The following is a 21,649-nucleotide window of genomic DNA, read 5'->3' on the forward strand; positions in this document are numbered from 1 at the left end:
AAAAAAAAAACCAACAGTTGATACAAAAGATTAAAGCCCACCTTGGAGCTGCCTTATTTCTAATCTAAAAAATTTATTTTCACTCAAGTGATTTCTGCTCGCCTTATTTCAGAAAAATTTGATGGGGCTAATTCGTTGAAAATTCCCCAATTAGGTCTCTTGGACTCTAGAATTTAATTCTTAATTCCCGTTATTAAAAGCCCATCAAGAATTTTCGGCGAGTGAGTAAAAATTCAAAGCAAAGAGTCAGAGTAGGAATTAAAAAAGTTCAAAAATAAGAATAGAATAAAAACGAAACTTACCATTCCGTGGCATAAACTGACAGAAACGATGGATTTAGGATCACCATCAACGACACCCGTATAGTAGCAGCCCAGCTGGTGACCTGGATGTTCCCACTTAGTTCTGTTTTGACTTGTGTGAGTCACCTTAAATAAACAAACATTTTTTCTTTTCCATTCACCAGCGAGATAAACTTTGATAAATAGATATCAATCATTTTGGTATTTATTTACAAGCTATTAATATCAACTTTAAATAAAAATGCATTATATTTGAAGTAAACAAGTGTCAAAGATCATATAAACAAAGTGGTTTCTTTGATTTCTACAAAAAAACGATAATATGAATAAAGACTATGATAGAAAATCTGCAAATATTTCATTGAAAAAGAAAAAAAAAAGAAACTCGCTCAGAATCGAACCAAGAACCTCTGCGTATTTGAGACGGTACATCAACACTTTACTACAATCTTGACCACGTGACTCAAATTTTATGATTTCCATGTACAAAATAAATAAATAAATAATTACCTTGATATTTTGCGAGATAAAACTATTGTCGTGCTTGAGTTTTAGCAAAAACTTTTCTCCAAAAGCAGTGAATTCATACTGCGGATGGGGATCCCAAATTTGAGCATTGAAATGTCGAAAATGGCCACTATGATGACGTCTTGCGTTAGTGGCTTCTGTGGCTGAAAAAAAAAGATTACTCCATCAGTTTTTTTAGTCTATCAGTCATCGCATTATGATTGTTAAGACCCTTCTAAAAGCATGCTAGCGTGTAATGGCGTACAAAGAACTTGTATTCATAATCTTATGTAGGTTTCTGGGGAAAAAAGATGATTAATTACGGATTTTGCTTAGGTTAGATTCTTTCGTTGAAATTTGGAACGCTGAATGTTGTTTTCGGTTTTGTGTTTTATATTATTTAAATTATGCGTAGGTGTATGTTTGAATTGACAGGGATTTTGTTTTTTTTTTATTCTCTAGTGGGCAGCATTATATTTGAGACAATTTAAGTGGTCAGTGAACAGTAACAAATGGGAATTGATTAGATCGATAAGGCAGTTTACGGAGATTACTAAAGTGCTTCCTGGATGCGATAAGTTATGACAGACAGGACAATTGATACATATAATTATCCATCCATTACCGTTTCGATGGTTGAGTTTATTAATTTGTACTTTAATATTTAATCAAAATGTTTTTGTCTTATTGTTTCTTTTTGTTGTTCTATTGTCTTGATCAATCGCAAAAAAAAATTTGATCAATGTTTGAGGATGTGGTAACTTTTAAAAGGTGGGTTAAATTTTTTTTTACATGCAATTTAAACTCTTAAAAATATTTTTAAAAATTCTAATCAGAAACGATAATCTAATTTTTTAATAAAACTGTAATTTATGACAATGTGACGTATAATTGGCGCGAGATACGACCGTGATTCAGGATTTATCAAGTATGATTATGTGTTCTAATTCTTGACCTAATAGTATCATTAATCATTTTGGTCAATCAAAAACAAAAAATAAATATGTTTACCGAAAAATCATGCTTAGAGAAGACAATAACAAAAATAAAACAACTTAAAAGTAAACTGGCATGTGACCTCGAATCACCCAAAGCAATTTAAAAATCAAATTAATTGTAAATCACAATAATAAATATTAATTAAATTCTATTAAATCAACAGATTAGACTCTTATAATAATATATTTATAATACTTGGCTTATAATCTGTAATGAATACAACTGAAATGAAGAAATAAATTATTCAACTTACGAGGATCTTCATACTGGTTATAACTAAGCTTCATAGGTATAACGTATTCTATGTCCCCATTGGTGTTAGTCTTGGGCAAAATATCTTCTTTCCAAGATAGGTTTTCTCTGTCCCCCTTGACATCCAGATCCGGCACTGAAACATTCGATAATATTCAATGATTTATCTATTATTTCGCCAATACAAGCTGATAATGATTACAACTTGCAAAAACAACATACGTTATGTTAGTCTCCGACGGACATTAAATTATAAATTGCCAATAACGGAAATGATAACAATTTAGTACATTAACTCGGATAATATTTTTATTAATTATGTTTTTAATCAACTCTCGATTACTATTAATAAACATGTTTTAATATGACTTTCATCAGTTTTATCAGTCTTACGCAAAAATAAATACACGCCACTAACTAGTTACGTTTTTTTGCTCTAATTTTTCTTGTCGTAATATATACTTATGATAATTTCATTAATTGACATTAACTAATTAATAATTTGTCATTAGCTTGAATAAGAAAAATGAGGGCAATGTCACTTATAATTTATCAACTGGATATTGAAAAAGAATGTCATGAAATGGCGACGCAGTAATCACGCGAGTACATAACCTGAAAACTTAAAACTAAAATATCAATATTAAAATAGTGACAACTGATAAAAAAATAAAGAAAGCTTTCTGTATTTTTATCAGAAACTTTAAGGATTTCTCTTGATATTAATGTATAAGACACCTACTATAAATTAATTATTATTCCTCTAATGAATAGATCTTCAAAATTTTCAAAACTTTTACTTCAAGAAGGCCCAAAAAAAGTTTTTTAAACAATTGTTTAAGAAAGTGGCTTCAAAAAGATAAAAGATGACTCATTTACTGAACCAACTTTTGTCAACAAATTCTAAAAAAATAAAATAAAATTTTTTAGTTTTCTAGACGGAGTATTTTTGCAATTATCTACGTCAGAATCTTGTTTTTTTAATGATATTCAAGAGATATTTGTCGTCTTCAGGGTTTAGATGCTTGAAATTTTAATAAATTGCAAGTTGTTGTCCTCATCCAAGATATAAGACTCACAAAGATGGTTCAACCAGATCAAAAGACATAAATCGGTAGCAAAAAAGGTTTGATCGCGAACATAATCACCAAAATCCTCTTAGAGCAAAAGAATTTCCAGTTAGTAGCTGAATTTTTATCGTGATCATCATCATCATCATCATCATTAATTTGTTATTTAAATATCGGTGGATTTAATAAAACGAGACGGATATTTTATTATATCAGCTGTTATGTTACTGATATAGAGTATACTACACGTTATCCAAGTATTTAGCGACAGTGTTTAGCTGACTGTAATAAAGATTAATGGTGCAGAAAATATTGTGGTGATGTTGTATCGTGTGAATAGTTACCTCGGGGGATTTACGAGAGCTTCTTCATCGTTACCAGGAAGAGAAATCTGCACAGGTATCGAGTGGTCCAAAAAACAAAATAATATATATATTTTTTTAAAAAGACAAGGAAAAGAATTTTTAATCCACCCCGAGGCGATTTGAATAACTTTATCCTTTATTTTCAGTTGGTATTTGCACCGACAAAAGACTTTCGGTAAAGTCTCTCAGACTTCTCAGATATCGTCAGTTAAAGTCATTCTTATTGTTATCATTATTATTTTTGACTTTTGATTAAAGGAAAATATTTATTTTCATTTGATAAAAACTGCATAATAACCCATGAAAAAATTTTTTGATCGGGTCAATTTTTAGAGTAGCCTATAAATTGAAAATTTCTTGTGAAACTTTCTTAATGAGATCTTCTGTAACAAATGCACTTGAATGAAAAAAAAAAAAAAAAAAGTTATACAAGATTAGAGTGATACAGATCGCAGATGATCGATCAGAAATAAATCAGTACAACGATACAACTAAACAGCTTTCACATAAAACCATCAATACAAGTAAACCCCGTGGTCAGGAGAATCTATTTCTTCATATTGAGTTTCTGCAAAAAGTACTATGTACTATACACAGTGTATGGTAGATGTTCATCGACTTCTTGCAGATAGCCGGAGACGTATTTCTAGGAATGAAAGTATCCTGTGGAAACAAACTCAATTGCTATCATCGGCGATACGTGTGTTTCTTTTAACACATTACAGTCCAGTGAAGCGACCAAAATGAGCACTAACTCTATACCACGGTTAGCGTACACTACATTTATCAGTAAATGCTACACCGTACGTGAGTGAGTGCAGCTAAACAGCTTCTTCCATCTTACATCCAATCTTTACTTCCATTCCTTTCGGTGCATATATTCAATGGGCACTTACCGAGCTTACGACGTGCGGCCTATGGTTATTATGCTGACAGCCACTGTCTGAGCAGCTAAACCGTCATTCAAGGATTCTTCTATGTATTTGCATTGAATTATATACAATATACACATACATGGCCTTTACTGAGACAATTTACCTATTACATTATTGTTAGTAAACTATTTTCACACTCGAGTTCATTTTATTCAAAGTAGCTGGATTTTAAAAATCATTATGATTATTAATTTTTTTTTAATACTAAGTCCTTCCTAATCCTTTAATTTGAAATTATTTTAATTGAAATTTTTAATGACAACATTTTAGCAACAATTTTTTCCATTTTTATGAGTTTGATAAATGATCTGAACAAGCCACACTGAAAAAAAAATTCTTGGCTGGAGGGTAAATTTTCTTGGCTAAAGAAAATATTAAGGAAAATTGAAAATTTCTTGAATGAAGTCAAAGTTTCTTGAGATAAAAAAATTTTCTTGAGCCAAGAAAATTTCTTCTTGCTCCAACTTTTTTTTTTTGTTTAAAGTTTATTTATTAATTTTTAATGGTACATGTTTTATAATTCATAGGTCAAATAAACAAAAAAGAAAACCTTATGGTCGTTAGTTTTAAATAAGTTACAGGCTGTAATTAGCAGCACTCGGACTTAAACAATCTGTGCGTGTTAAAATAAAAAGAAAATTCTTGTATTATTGTGATAGGATATTAATTTCTATATCCTAGACAATCTCTGGTATATTGTGCTGTTTGGGAAAAAATTATCAATTAAAAAAAAACTCTAGCCTTCTTGCTCCAATAAAATCACGAAAATGGCAAAAAATGTTGCTAAAACGTTGTAATTAAAATTTTAATTAAAAATAATGTCAAACTAAATAATTGAGAAGGCTTTAATGTTGAAAAAAAAAAAAAATTATTTTTCTTTCTAGTTGTTATGTTTTTTTTTTGTAAATAAAAATAACAATTTTAAACAGTAATATGCAATAATGTATTATTTAGAACAGACAACAAAGAATTTTCTTTAAAGTAAAAATTTTCGATGAATAATTAATCGAAAATCCACTTAGCTAATTAATTCCTTTGTTCTTAGCGGCTTAAGTTGACAACAAACGTGACATGAGTCACGTATTTATAAAACACATTACGGTAACAAGAGTAGTCTAGATAATTCAAACTAAAACAATACAAACATGTTATGTTTTTTATGTTGTTATTAATTCTTATTCTTATTCTCAAAGTCTTATTAGTCTCATTCTCATTACCACTGTTAATAAATACTTAATTTATTCGCTTTTAAGCGGCCCTAATTCTGTCGCTCGTCACTGTACAGAGAAAAACACTCCAAGCCATAAAACAAATACCAAGAGATTTAATTAATACCTAACGTCGGTATTGCTAAGAAAAAATTAATAAATAGCTTGATTGTAAGTTCATTGGACTAATCAACGTATTAATATAAGCCGTAATTCATTTTATTAGTAACGATCTCTTTATATTTTATATTACTTATTTACGATCATTCATTATTATTATTAATTAATCATTATTTGTTATTGATTATAAATAAGCTGAAGAAAATGTAATTGTCATTTATTCAATTTTTATAACTTCTTTAAGATTGTGAAATTTTTTTATTGAATTTTATGATATAATTTATTTAAAAAAAAAATAAAATTTTTGAATAACAAAAAAGTCTAACATGTTTTTGATGAAAAAAAATGACAATATAATAAATTGTTTAAATATTTATCATAAAAATCTAACATCTTGTTTAAAAAAAAAAAAAAATAATAATAATGTAATAAATTGTTAAAATATTTACTGAAATAATTAATATAAAGCGAGCTTATCATGATATACTGGTTGAATCACGCTGGTAATCATGTTTGACCAGTCAACTTAAGAATTCATCATACATCTCGAGTACATAACCCTGACCTAAGACTCGAAACTCACATGATATCAGTATGTTAACTCAATGCCCATTTCTTTCTCTTTTATATTTTATTAATTTTATTGTAAAAGATTAAAAAACATCGCACTAAAATTACAATTACAATTAAAATTCCGAGTATTTCCCGTGTATGGTACTAAATAATTATAATTGTTAATTACAATGACAATTAACCTAAAAAAATGTTTGTACAGCAATTAAAACAATACGTTATGTTTTTGAGGTGATGGCCGTGTTTTTGCGATTAAAATTTTAAATTATTAATCCATATTAAGATTTTTTGTTAATTGAATCATCTGTTGGTATAATCTTCACCCATCTCGCTTGTCAATAATAGACAGACAGATAGATATGCTTAAAATGATTGAGATCGTATCATTAAAAGCAATATTTGATGCTTAATATTTATATTACCAGAATGTTGGAATTGGAAATTCCGGTTTCATTATTTTCTATATGGCTTTCTATTGATGGCCGTGATGTGTCTAAAATTGTTTAAATTAATGAGCCAAGATAGCCGAGTGATTTATGCGTTGGAATGAGGGAAATGCTGAATACTTATATGAAAGATAGCGCGTTTAAAAATTAAAAATTGATGGAGTTATGTCAGTTTAGTAAGAGAAGATAACCTAATGATTTAAGTCCTTCTCTGTACGAGTTAAGTGTTTGATTATTATTTTTCTCTTCGATTGACCGATTATTTTCAATTAGCTAGGAGATAATTGGGATCTTGATTTGCAGGGACTTCATTTTTAAGGCATAGGTCACTGATGCCGCCTTCGGTGGGTGCGTCAGTAAGAATTTTAAATTATTGATTAAATTCTTTAATTTTTTGAATTAACAGAATTGAATTTGTTGAAGCGAGAATGAAATTTCCAAATCGAATTTGAAAATAGAAAAGTTTCAGAAATGGCCGGCAGGGTCAATTGTTTTTTTTTTTTTAAATATAAATATTTTTAATATTTAAGTTGCAGTTCTTATGAAATTTGCTTTTATCCAAAGAATATATTATGAAAATGACTATATTTAAATAAACAAATACTCAGTATGAATACGAGTGAATCTTAAATCTCGTAGGGAGTTTTAATTTATTGTGAATGTTTTGAAAACAGAAAGTTAAATATTTAAAAGCAAAAATAAAATTCTAAAGAAAATATTTTTCTTGAATCAAGTAATTTTTTTAAAACAATAAAAAATGAAATTACCGAATGTTAGTGAGATACATTTTTAAAAATCAATGTTATTCCGTAAATATATTTTTAATAAAAAAATTTCAAGCAATAATTCATGAGACTGACATAAAACTACTCTCGCTTTCTTATTTTCAATATAAAAAAAAAGTATAAAATAATTTATTAAATTATTATCTTATTAATAATTTATAAATTTTTTTCCATTTCTGGAAATAATGAATAGAAATCTCAGTAGTATTTTAAAATCCGCCATTTGTTTAAATAAAATTCATATGTGTATAATTAAAAGATCGACATTAATTACCAACACGTGATAATTCTATAAAGTGAATCTTATTAAATAATAATATTTACGATAAATCGTCTTGAATAGTGAATCGTGAGTATTTATGCAACAGATCAATTATTATATTAAATGTAAAATCTAAGTGTAAGAAAAAAATATCATTCAAACACATAACATGTTATCGTCCTTGACGTCAAAACGGCACCTTTTTTTACGCATGACTGAGCCCTTCTAACAAACTATCCACTTTAAAAAAATTAAAAAATTTTTTCATTTTGTGGTTGTTATTATTATCGCAATTATTATTTTACTAAACGAATTTAAGTGGTGCCTCTAAGAAATTATAATGCTTGGAACTATTCACTCGCAAATGATTCATCAATTCTTTTATCTTTATAATACTCAACTAGACATAACGTGTAATTTAAGGTTAAATTACGAGTAATTTTGTTCCATAATATTTTTAGAGCTCATTTCAAATATAAAAATTATAATTGACACTTTAACTCCTTCGCTTACTCATAACTATTTGACATCTTAGTCATTTTTTTTTGTTTTTTTTTTTTTTTTCAATTTTGCTTCGTTTAATGACAGATGATTTTTTCGTGACAATGACAATTGACTTCCTAAAATATTTGCCAAGTCATTTTAAGAAGTTCTATTATGACTCAATCTTTAATATTTTTTGAAATTAATTTGTCTCAATGGTGAGATCATAAAATTATAAAAAAAGCAATAACACTCTTTTTTTTTTTTTTTGTAATAAACGAAAAAATTGATTTTTTAGATTTCCTTTGAGATCATGAAAAAATTGATAAAATTGAGAAAAAAAATTTTCACGATATGAATTTTAAAAAAATTTGAAAATTTTGACGTTCATTGAACGATTTAAAAGTGATTCCAAATTTATTTTGTATCCTCTATAAAAAGTGAATCGTTTATTTGAGACACCCCATTAGTCAAAAATACTAAATTTTTCAGGAGAAGCAAAAAACAAATTGCAAAAATTATTAAAATAGTTGACCAAAAAAAAATGGTTGAAAATTCAAATTTCCATATTTTTACAAAAACAAAATTTTCAATTTAAAAAAATTGAGAATTGATCAATTTTGGCATTATTATTATTGTTTAAATACTACGAAATGTGTATATTTTTTAAACTGCACGAGGGAATCGCGATTTAATTGAACTCGTCCCTCGAGGCGTGTTCGACGCGCCATCGAGACTCCTGATCTGTCGAGATAACGCGCGACGAAGATGAGTGGAAGAGGAAATTCTTCCTGCTACATAATTCACTCGTGAATATATTTGTGTTTGGATTTATATGATATGTTTACAAATTTTCAAATGCGGAAGACACGAAATCTTTTTTTTTCTGTTCATAAAAAATAAAAAAAAAAATTACGAATAAAAATACTAGGCCGTAGAAGTGAACAAGCAAATGGAACCCGGAATTTCCCGGATGTGGGCATTGTATGCACTGAGCTACTATCTGTTCTCTATCCAGATGTGTAAATACTGCTAAGTGTTAATTCCCATGACAATCTAAATATTATTTTTCAGTGTCCTCTCGACATCCCGATACTATTTTAGTATTTTAGTCGTTTTTGTTTGTTGTTCTTGACTTTCATTATTTAAATAAGCTTCGGTTTCAGTTCTAACGTCAACATTTGAAAGGATCTAATTATCTCTGGAAAAAGTATTTTTCTTCCAAATGTTGACTCCATTTAAAATGGATTTCTTTTATCTATTTTTATGTTTATTAATAGCCAACACAAAATAGCGTATAATATATTTGTTGGTGAAGTAATAAGACAACTTCTCATTCTTATGAATATTAATAATCAATATTTATATTCTATAACTCATTAGTAATTTATAAAAATGAAAATATTCAATTATTCATGTACTTTTGGCTTGAAAGCAAGATATTGCCTTGGATAATACCTTGAATAATCATAATTATCACTGTATAGTAACCAAAAATTGAGAATTAATTTTAACGAATAAAAAATAATGTAATTAAGTGTTTCTGAAAATGCAATTTTCACTTTGAAAATCAATAACTTTAAAAGTTATCACTATTTATTTCAGCAAGGTAATGTTTATTCAAATTTTTATATTTTAATATTTTTCCACAGAACAAATAACAAAGAAAAAATTACTTATTTTTTTTAGTCTAGCAAAAATTAAAATCATTCTATCTCTATTCAAGTCTTTTACTCCCGGGTGGGCTCGAACCCGGTTCTGCGGAGCTTAGGGTCTTTCTTATTGCCTCGTCGGCACCTCAGATCTGATATATATTTATTAATTATTTAAATGACGATTGTTATCGAATAATGAGTCAATCCTAAAAAATGAAAAAAAAAAAAAAAAAGGGAATAATGTGAGAAAAAAGTAATTTATCTATTCATAAAAAATAATTAGTATTCAAGTCCAGTAAAAGATATTTTTTCGTCGTTGAAACCTTATCTTCCTAATCCTCGAAGCATTCAAATTATTCAAACGTGAATTATTTTCTGTCTACTGGTTGAAAGTGAGGAAAAAAACGCGACATTTCATTTGAAAACGAGAGAGGAAAATAAAAAAGGACAATTCGGTGGTAAATATGGAATGGAATAGGTAAAGTTTCATTTAAAAGTAACAGTTAGAAGAAAAGTGTTAAGGCGTGGCAATAATACAGGACTTAAGTACCTATGAATGTATAAATAATATAAAATTTAAGAGTCATTCATCGAATGTCACAGTTGATTTCATTTGTCGATATGTACTTAACTACTATCGTGACTTATGTGTACACAATACAACACAATACAATGCAATACAATAACTAATATAGCAGTTCTTTTGTAATAATTACAAATACCAATACCAATATCAATACATATATGTTTGTATTTCCTTTATTATTGTATTTATGTATTTATATTTATATTTATATTTATAATGTAACATCGAATCAACTTTTAATACTGTCACTTTCATATATAATAATGGTCACACACCATTATGATATCCCACTTATTACAGGCATGAATAAATTAACGATTAACTTGTTCGATAGCGCAACTCCCTGGATAGGATTTTATCTTCTTATAATTATTTTTATTTTTGACTTTGAGATTTTTTATTGATGATTGGTAATAACCACTCAATTTAGTTAAATTATGTATATGTTTCTTTTTTTTTTTATCGTATACTTATGGCTTGTTTTATACCGAATAATTTGATTATTCGTATCTGAAATGAGCACATGAGCAAAGATGACAAAAGAAAGTCTTGGTGAATAAGTTTTTATTAATCATTGCTACTATAATTTAAATTGAAAAAAAAATTTTTTTTCAAAGTATTAAAAAATTATAAATTATTAATTTTTTTAATTTATTGTCAATTTAAATTTAATAAGTTAGTAATAATGATGGATATACTTTGGAAAAAATCATTTGAGGCAAAATAGTAAAGTCTTGCCTATAAAAAAATTTTTGCACCGGTTTTTAATTCGCGAGTGAATTTCTTGAATTAATTTGAACCGATTATTTAAAAGTAAGATTCTAATCATAAAAACAATATTTTTCTCTAGTCAAGTTTTTTTTTCCAATGTATAATAAATTAAATTTTGAAGGATCTAGAATTGTGCAGAAGATTGCAAAACACAAACCGAAGGAACGAAAATTCATTTGTATCTCAAACAAAAAAAGTTAATAACATATCACTAATTTTTTAAGTCAATCACTCAGATATTTTTTGCACCGATACCCGATCTGATGATTTGTTAATTATATTATGACAGAAACATTTGTAAGATCAAGAAAATAATCAACACGCAATATATTTTTTTCAAAGTCAGTTTATCCTTCTGCTGTCTATCAGAAGATTCGATTGAATGTCTTGATAATTCTTGATTCTGCATGTGCAATCACTCGTGTGTGTATACACATACGTGTACATGTACTATGCGAAGATTTTATTGAAACGGCTTTAAAATTCTTTTCCGTACCCTTAACTTAAATAAAGATATTTATTTATTTAAAATTTATGTGTGCATAAATATCCTCCGGTTAAATGTTCAACGAACTACAACGATTGACCCTGCCGCATAAGTATTTAAAGAGTTCAGAGATTATCGACCGAATTTTTATTAGTTAGATCACCGATTTGCTGAATAAAAATTTATTATCACAATAAATGGATATATTGCGAATATTGGCTCTAATTTAAACGAAAAAAATTTGACTCACTGATGGGTACAGCTGAGTCATCCTGCTCTTCAGAACGGAGTCGGTCATGAGTGAAGCTCGGAAATAAAAATCAGTTTGGCATATTTGTTTATAATTCGAAATGGAAGTCGTTATTTTGTTTTATTTGTTTGCCACGAATCACTTTGAAACGGCATGAGTGCAATTTTAAAACAGAGAAGGAGGTTTATGCTTCGTTGGCACGTACGCCCGATGCACTTGTGGGGAAGTTAACATTAAATATACACAAATTGGTCCATGGTCGGACTTATAAATGTTATTTTTCTGTTCCTTTGATTTTCGGTTCCTAAAATTATTTTTGTTTACTTTTTGTTTTAATTTTCAACTACAATCATGAAAAATTAAGAATTTAGCGTATGTATTTTTAGAAATTTTTTATCTACAATTTAAATCGAAGTAAAAAATTATTTTGATTTAAAAATTTATTATTTTAAACTTAATTCTCTTAAAAAGAGAGGATTTAGCGATCATACGCCATCTGTCAGAGATTTTCAATACTACAATTGATCGAAGAATTATAAACAGACATAAATGATCATATATGTAAAGCAATATAAGAAAATTCTGACACGGACAGTGAGAAAAAAAAATGATGCATTGCTTTTAAATTATTGCTCAACAATCTGACTCAAATTTCGAAACTTTAAAAATTTTTTTTAAATACGAAAAATGAATTTATCATACACTCAATAAATATTAATATTAATACCCAATTCCATTTCTCAACTCAATCTCCATAAATCCAAAAATGACTAATGCGCAAGCTTAACAACTCGCCAGACAATAGTTCGCAGGTTCGAATCCCCTCGGGGTCCGTTGGATTCAACTATTTTTATTAACTGAAATATTGCTTAAATATGTACATTAATCAATCAATACCTAATGTAACACCTCTGTAATGACATTGCCAATAATAATAACAACGGTAGACCGAAAATAAAATTTAAATAAATTAAAAAGATTAATATTATTTAATCCCCGTAGAAAAATAAATCCAAACGCACTTCTTACCAAGCGTAAGAAGAAAGCATAATACGTGGGTGTCATTGTTCCGTGAAAAGGATATAATACTGCCCACGTAAGAATCTTTTAACATCTCAATGTCCAGCATGTATTATATTATATTATATTGTATATACAACTTAAACCATCCCCCGGATTTACAAAATAAATTTCAAAAATTATAAGAAATTTGATTGAATATTCAGCATGTCATTGATTAATTTTATCGTCAAATATTTTATTCACATAAATTACACGTAATTTATCAAGCCTCAACTGCTAAGTATATTCAGGTGTTACGACCAATTAAATTGACTAAAATACCATCAGAATAATACACGTTCAGCTTCTCTACTCCGGGTTTTTAAATAAATAATAATAATAGTAATAATTCCAATAAAACACTGGAGAATATTAAGTAGTATATAATATTAATTTTATCACGCGGGTTTTATATTCTAAGCTGACATCAGCCTTTATGACAAATTGTAAGTAAGCATTTTCCGAAATCATATGTCCTATGTGGTTAGGTATGATTACGTCGTAAACACATATACAAATATGTAAGTAAAATTGTTGATGTCAAATAAAGAACGATGCCCACGAGCAATAAGGTTTAGCTAGTAGATATTTGTGATGAAAATAAAGCTATCGATGAATTTTGATGTTAATCAACATTTTATGATTCACGATAATGATTTTCGTGATTAAAGATTTTCGGTCAATTAATTCAATTCTTTTACCAGTAACATGCTTGAAGTATATCATAACTTATAAGATCGTTAGCTTTCAACTTATTAAGACTTTTTCCCCCAATACAAAAGTTAACGCAAGCAATCCGCGAAATAAGATCGGTATTCATGATCAATTTTGTTCGTGACTATCCTTCAGGGTGTCGTTTTCTCTTATTTCTCAGCTAACCAGAGTTCGTTCTTATATGTATATTGTATATAATGGTCGATGACCCCACTGATACTCTCAGGCTACTCTATTGTAAATTTGTCTTCCATTTGATATCATTTTATTTATACGTACACTTTTATTTTTATTTATTATCAATGTAATTACATATATTTTATAAGGTTTATCGGCTTTTATTTATATTACTTTTATCAATGTAAGTTTAAGAGATTTCAATTATATTCATTCTGGTTTTTTAATACGTTTATTTCAAAAATTTTATTTTTTATAACATTTACCAATAATCTTGTTGGAATTAAATTCTGCTTGAAAATAAAAAAATAAACTTCTAATTTTTATAGCCGGCTTGAATCGAATATTTTCATATTTATTTATTCTACGAAAAAAAATCTTAATCGTAAGAAAAAAATGTTTCGCCACCTTTTTAACAAAATATTATAATTTAACCAACGATTAAACTTAGCACAGTAACAGAAACGCCTCTACCCGTTTCTTACGCAACCGACCGCAGAAGTTCAGCAGTAGCTGTGGTTTATTTTATTTACATTTTCGCGCTATAAAAACTCGGCAATCCTTGACAGGGTTAAGATAGCAGTTCAATGTGTATTTTACGCTAAAAAATCACTGCATTACAGCTTCTCAAAAGAAAAAAAAAAACTGTTCAAAAATCGCTTACCGCGTCGATAATACGATACCTTAGAACAGGATACGGGATGCGCGGTCATGGTGATAGCCAGAGTGTAGTGATAGTATTAGTATAGAAAGACATAATACTGTACAGCATACAGTATATTTATACAAGTAAAGACAGCGTGGTCACACGGCGAGCAAGGACGGCAAGACGTGTGTTATTGACGCGACGGGTTACCGACTGATTCCAAGGTATGTCGTAGATACTTTGACTTAATTTTTCAGATTTTTTACCATTTTTGTCAGCATTGCTCATACAATTCACTAATGGAAAATTTAAACGAAAAAATCGTTTGAAAAGTCAAATTTTACAAGTTTTTTCAGAATTTCCCGCGCTTTTAACTTCAAAAATGCCATTTTCAAGCACAATGCGGTTTTAGCGTCGGTCTTTTATTGCCATCTATCAGAACTTTTGAAAAATACGGGCGATAAAATAAATCTCTTATCCTCAACTACGTTCCGTCAAAGGAAGTATGTGGGAAGTAAATTTAAAATGACAGATGAATTGTAAAAGTTAAAATTACAGCTAACTAATAAAATCGATAAATCTTTTATTGAGTTTCCGTCTGCCATAATATAGTTATAACCTGTTACTATTACTTAGTATTTCATTTGAACTCGACTAAATATTTACATTCAGTTTATTATAATTGAGATGTAATGAGCAGCGACCTATAATAGACTAAATTGATTCGCGAAATTGCTTTATTATTGAATGAATTTCGTAGAAATTTATTTCGATTTATTAACTCCTGAAATTGGCAAGTCAAGTAGGATTGATTGCGTCAAATTTGACTAGACATTTTACAAATTCGTAGTATAATATAATTTTGTTGTTACTCGATTAAATTTTAAGGAAGTTGTAATTGTAATGGAATAGTAAAGTCTTTTATCAAGTACGCGAAAGATTTGGGTTCGATTCTTGACGTCGGGCGTGTGAGTAGTAACATTTTTTTTTTTTTTTTTAATTATGAGTTTAAGATAATAACTAATTGACAGTGTAAATATTGAAGGAGACTAATTGGAGAAATAAATTAGCTAAAAGAAGTTACTGGCTACTGAAACCGAGTTTTAATATTTATAAGTGTATTTTATGCTGGAAATAGGGTCTCGGTCAAGGTGAAAATGGAGCTGTTTTATCGGTCGTAAAAAAATATTTTTTTTAGAGTGGTAATAAAAATTTGAAACAAATCTGACTTTAAGTAGGCGTTTTAAAAAGTCGTAAATCGAAATAATTGTTTTATTGTTCAAAAGTAAGATGAGTCAGGATAAAATTTATCGTTTTTTAAGCAAAAAGTTTAGCAAAAAAATTTTATTTATTTTCTAGTGTTTCTTATCTTTTTGATAATAGATTTTTATATTATTGAAATAATTAACAAACTTTTACTCAAGATTATTAGTATTTTTTTTTTAATTAAAGGAAACTAAAATAATAAATAAATAATTAAAAATTAAAAATAAACCTAAAGATAATAACTTACTAAATTTAAAACTTGAGTATTTATGACATCTGGTTTTGAAACTTTAAATATAAAATTAATAAATTCAAGTGTTTGAATTAGATTACGTAGATTTAATACATATAAAGCTCTATGTTTGCATAATTTTTTTATTATTTTCAATTCTCTTTTTTCTTTCGTTCCTTTTTGATATTTCACTTTAAAGTCAAAAAAAAAAATTATCAAATTAACTAGACACTCGATATCAAGTACTGAGCGCTAAGAAATAGCGCGAAACAAAAAGCAAACACGATTTTTATGACTCCTTAGACTACGCAAGAATCAAGAGTTGCTGCGCCAAGTGTCATTGAACCGCCAACCCGACATTGTCTCTGTGACGTATTAAATAAATAGTAATAATAATAACAATAACAGAAACTAATGTAGTGTAATGTTATATATTTATAATATAAAAAAAAAAATAAAATTCTCATCCTTTACAAGTTACAACAAAGCATAAATATTTATTCTTGGCACCGCGAATCATTAAGTTAACGAATTCTCCCTATACTACTCTATCACTGTCTTCTTATTAAACTACTCAGTCATTCTGTTCTTCATTGCACATTCTACGTTTCATTTCCTTCTCTTGGTTGTTATTATGTGCTCCATTTATTTTGATTATTTCTATGTATATGTGAATGGCAAATGTTACTAATCACAGGATACAATATTCAACGAAATTCGCGATGTGCTATGGGCCAGGGATACAAAAATTGACGGTGCTGAAAAAGCAACACGTGAATGATGATGATGATGACGATATACTTTACGATCTGTTGAGATCGAGTCCAAACAGTTAAAGTTAATGTAACAGTCTGCTTTAACTAAACATTTTTTAATTTTACTTTTTATCTTTCGCTTTCAAGGTCTTGTAGCCTTGAAATTTTTTAAGTCTTTCACTTTAAAGAGAAAAAGTCAAAACGTATGATACTTTTTTTTTTTATTCGATTAGAAATATTTGTAAAAATTCCAGTCTTCGGTTTTCCAAAAATGAAAAAATTAAAAATTAAAACAGTTACAGACAACTGAAGTAGAAAAACGAAAAAAAAAAAATAACGCGCCCTGGCTTCCATGATTCCAGCCCTTCTAGCTATTCGAAACGAAAAAGAAGAGAAGATTCTTAATCAGTATCACAAAAAATTAATTTTTTTTCTTAATTTCAAGTAAATTTTTGTCTAAGATTTTTTACTACAAAAAATTAAGATATATACAAAAAAAATCATTTGAGATAATAAAGATCTGGTACTCCAACTTAAATTTTTTTTCTTCACGTATGTAATCTGGTCTTATCATTTATAAGAATTTTGTTAGAAAAGTCTTAGAAATTTTATTGAAATAAAAATTTTAGGGGGAATGTGAATTTAGCAGACATCTGATAATTTTTTAATAATTTATTGGTTACAGAAAAAATAGTATAAAAAAATGCATGTGGAAATTTTCAAAAGTTTTTTCTATGCGATTTTTTTTACAACCATTAAGTTAAAATTAATCTAAAAATTTTCAAAAATTAGCTGTCTGCTAAATTCACCCTCATAAAATTTTTATTAACTACTACTATTTTACATTAACGTAGTTCCAGCGTGGTATAGTATAATCAGACAATTTACTATAGATAAAAATTTAGAAGCCTCGGCACACAGACATTCACACATACAATTATATATGGTTAGTTTCAGTGATCTGGCAACGTTGCTCTGAGTGTTTATGTATTTTTGTTTATGGTCTCAGTATGTACAAATAGTATCGCGCTTTAAAATAATAGTACCTATTACTTAATTAAAAAGATGCCCAAGCAATTACGGCACCAAGGTCAATTTGTAAAAAACAAAAATTTATCTAAAAATTGTCTTTTAATTCTGATATGAAAAAGGCCAAAGAAAAAAAAAAAAGAGTCAACTAAAAATAATAACCTAGAAGGTAGGCGCATTGTGGAATACTCAGAGCTTGGTAAAAATTTAAAGTGTTTTAAATGTCGACAAGTGTTGAGTTTAGAAAATATTGAAAAAGAACAACTTCGTGGTCTACATTCACAATTATGGATAAAATGTGAAAATTGTTTTTGTGTCACTCAAGTTATGACAGGAAAAGTGCATGACGGAAATAAAAATTCCAAGGTTTTTGATGTGAATTCAAAAATTGTACTTGGTAAGTTAGTGTCAATAAATAAGTACAATATATGTTACTAATAAAAAAAGATTTCCAAATATTTATAAAAACTAATCAAAAATTTTAATTTTAGGTGCGGTACATGCAGGTGTTGGTCACACAGCTTTGAATAAAATTTTAGCATGTCTTAATGTACCGCAAATCTCTGACACTTTATTCAAGCGATATGAGAGAGAAGTGGGTCCAGCCATCGAAAAAGCTGCTGAGGAAAGCTGCAAAAAAGCAGCTCAAGAAGAACGACACTTAATAATAGAAAATATTGATAAATTGTGCGAAGAATTGTAAGAATAACTTTACTTATCAATTCTAATTAATAATCATGTAGAATTCATTGCAATTCATTAATTTCCTGAGCTGAAATTATCTTTAATATTTTTTATTGAATTATTGTTCATCAGTCTTAGATATAACTAATTGTACATAAAATCAAAATGACATTTTTTTGTCAACGACATTGTTTATAGATTTTTTAAATATTATTACTTGATGTCAATACTGTATTTGATAAATTTCCGAAAGTGTAGATCAGAAATATTAATTATCAATTTTTAATTTAAAATTTTTTGAATTTTAAATGTTTTAATGAATGTTTTATAATTTTTTACTTAAAATTTTTTGAATTATAATTGTTTTAATAATTATTATAATTTTTTATTGTAAATTTTTTGAATTGTAAATTTTTTAATGAATTTTATAATTTTTTACTTAAAATTTATTGAATTGTAAATGTTTTAATGAATTTTGTAATTTTTTATTTAAAATTTTTTGAATTGTAAATATTGTAATGAATTTTATAATTTTTTATCTGAATGGATTTGTCTGCGTTGAGAAGGAAAGAACATAATGTATTGTAATGTAATTCTGATGATTGAATCTAATTTTTTTTTCATCAATTTAATAAATATAAATAATACTACAACAATGAATAAATTCTTGTTATTTTGAATCCATCCTAATTAACATAATTTAATATTTCCAGACCTCAAGAAATTGTTGAAGAGATTTATCCTCATTTTAATAATCTTAGATTAAATAACCCTCCAGAACAAAATTTGGTATCCGAAAATTTAGATGAAGCAGCGCATTCAAAAATTTTTGATTCCAGTATTGGTGAAATAATTAACATCGTAGTTTCTTACGACATGGGCTGGAGTAAGCGTGGCAATGGGCGAAGCTATGATAGCTTGAATGGCTATGGATGTATCATAGGGTTTCTTAGCGGCAAAATTTTGGATTATGGAACTCGTAATCGTAAATGTAAGCTATGCAGCAATGGCCATCCTAAGACCGATCACGACTGCCGTGAAAATTTCCATGGTAGTGCAAAAGCTATGGAACCTAATGTTGGAGCCGCTTTAGTAAATGGCAGTAAGATTTTAAAAGCACAGGATTGAGCGTGCGAGTTGTCGTTGGTGACGAAGATAGTTCAACCATCGCATCTGTGCGTCGTGGGACAATTAATAAAATATTTAAATTAAGTGACAAAACCACTTGCAAAAATCATTTCAAAGCGACCTTTATAAACTTAAGCCAAAGTACAAAGAACTAGCAAGAAAAAACACTATTCCTCATTTGAAAAAGTGTTTTAATTATGCTATTTCTCAAAATAAAACTCGGAGCTCTAAATTAGCAAGTATTTTGAAAAGTATTCCTGATCACTTTTTTAACCATCACGAAAACTGTGGAGATTGGTGTAAACGTGGAGCGTTTAACGATACATCTAGCCAAAAGGTTGTCCTGAAAGATCCTGAGCTATACACTCATTTGTATAATCTCTTTGGCAAATATGCTAATAATGCTCACAAAATCGCTTTCGCTGCTTCAAGTCAAGCTAATGAGAGCGTTAACAATATAATGGCTCACAAAGCTCCAAAAAGTCAGTGTTATTCGATGAGCGAGTCAAGTGATTACCGCTATGCAAGTGCTGTGTGTAGCAAAAATGATGGTGAGAGTCATTTACTGGAGGTTTATAAAATTTTAACTTTGTCACCAGGAAAAATACAGAATTATATGCCTCCAGGTACGACAAGAAACGACGGGATAGAGCTAAAAAAGCTAAATTGCTCTCAGCTAAAGTACGCCGGAATCTTCTGGCAGAAAACAGAGAAAAACTACGTAAGAAAAACGAGAAGACAGAAGGTTTGCAATATGAATCAAACTGCGGTTTCACTAATGACAATAATATTAATGAAGTTGTTGACGCTAACATAGCATCAATTTGTCAAGATAATTTCCTAATAACTTTAGACAACTGTGATATAGTTTACTTTGACTTGGAAACATCAGGTTTTGGCAAATCTAACGAGATTCTGCAGATTGCAGCAATGTATGAAGAACACGAGTTCAGTATTTATATTAATCCAACCAAAGAAATCTCTTCAGAAGCATCACTTCATACTGGATTACGAAATATTTCTGGACAATTATACTTGCGTGATAAGAAAGTTGAAACAGTTCCCCTGAAAGATGCATTGTCATCATTTTTAAAATTTTTAGATTTATCACCAAAACCTTGTGTGTTAGTTGCACATAATTCATCGTTTGATTCGTCATTTTTATACGAGCTGTTATACAGTGTAATATGATTTTAGAATTTAAAAAAATTGCAGGGTTTAGTGACTCATTGTCGTTATTTAAAAAAAGACTCGCTACTAGGAAAGGTCCAGGTCAATTTAAACTTGGCACTTTAGCTAAGGACTTTTTGAAAATTGAATCAACCGAAAACTTTCATGAAGCTCTTTATGATGTAAAAATTTTGAAACAACTAGTATTGTCTGTCTTAAATATTGAAAAAATTTACGAAAATACTAAGTCATGGACATCATTATTGACTCATACACGGGAAGAGGAAAAGTCGAAAATCATGCTGCTGCAATTAAAGCCCTTAAAAACTGTTTTAACACCTGGTATTCTTAAGAAAATGGCAATTGCAAAAATGACGTATGAGTTACTTACAACTACGTTCAATCATCTTGGAGAAAATGGCATTATTGATTTAATGTCAAGTAAATTAGAAAATGGAAAACCTACAGTAACCAAAAATAAGAGAATAATTAATACACTTATTAATTTTTTAAAACCAAAAATTGAGTGAAATAAGTTATTTATTTATATACGACCCAAAGTTTATTTTAAAGTTATGTAACTTATGTTACATTTTTATTTAAATATATTTAAATATTTATATCGTCATTAAAGTTTTATGTTCTAACTTTGTGTTAATTTTTTTATAAAATATATAAGTTTTAAAGATATAAAAAGTATCATATTTATTTATTTACTTATTTATTTAAT

General features: G+C 28.3%; 2 protein-coding genes across 3 annotated transcripts in view; one reads left to right on the forward strand and one right to left on the reverse strand.

Annotated features, from left to right (window-relative positions):
• The window catches only part of LOC141523922 (A disintegrin and metalloproteinase with thrombospondin motifs 15), a 97,628-nt gene that overhangs the window by 71,895 nt on the left and 4,084 nt on the right, over positions 1-21,649 (reverse strand). For both annotated transcript variants that reach the window (XM_074237500.1, XM_074237501.1), the window contains exons 3-5: positions 2,062-2,196; positions 813-973; positions 303-428 (exon numbers count right to left, since the gene is read on the reverse strand). In XM_074237500.1, coding sequence (XP_074093601.1) covers positions 303-428; positions 813-973; positions 2,062-2,196 — 422 coding nt within the window. The remainder of the gene's footprint in view (positions 1-302; positions 429-812; positions 974-2,061; positions 2,197-21,649) is intronic.
• On the forward strand, positions 5,198-21,592 carry LOC141524037 (uncharacterized). The gene is given in 8 exon segments (XM_074237682.1): positions 5,198-5,223; positions 18,060-18,334; positions 18,429-18,636; positions 19,335-19,735; positions 19,738-19,836; positions 19,839-20,351; positions 20,354-20,911; positions 20,914-21,592. Coding segments are annotated over 8 exon segments (2,616 nt in total). The 3' UTR covers positions 21,450-21,592.

This window comes from Cotesia typhae, unplaced genomic scaffold, assembly GCF_013202065.1.
Source record: "Cotesia typhae breed Kobodo isofemale line unplaced genomic scaffold, CoteBio_Ctyphae contig_22, whole genome shotgun sequence".
In the NCBI taxonomy this organism is placed as follows: Eukaryota; Metazoa; Arthropoda; class Insecta; order Hymenoptera; family Braconidae; genus Cotesia; species Cotesia typhae.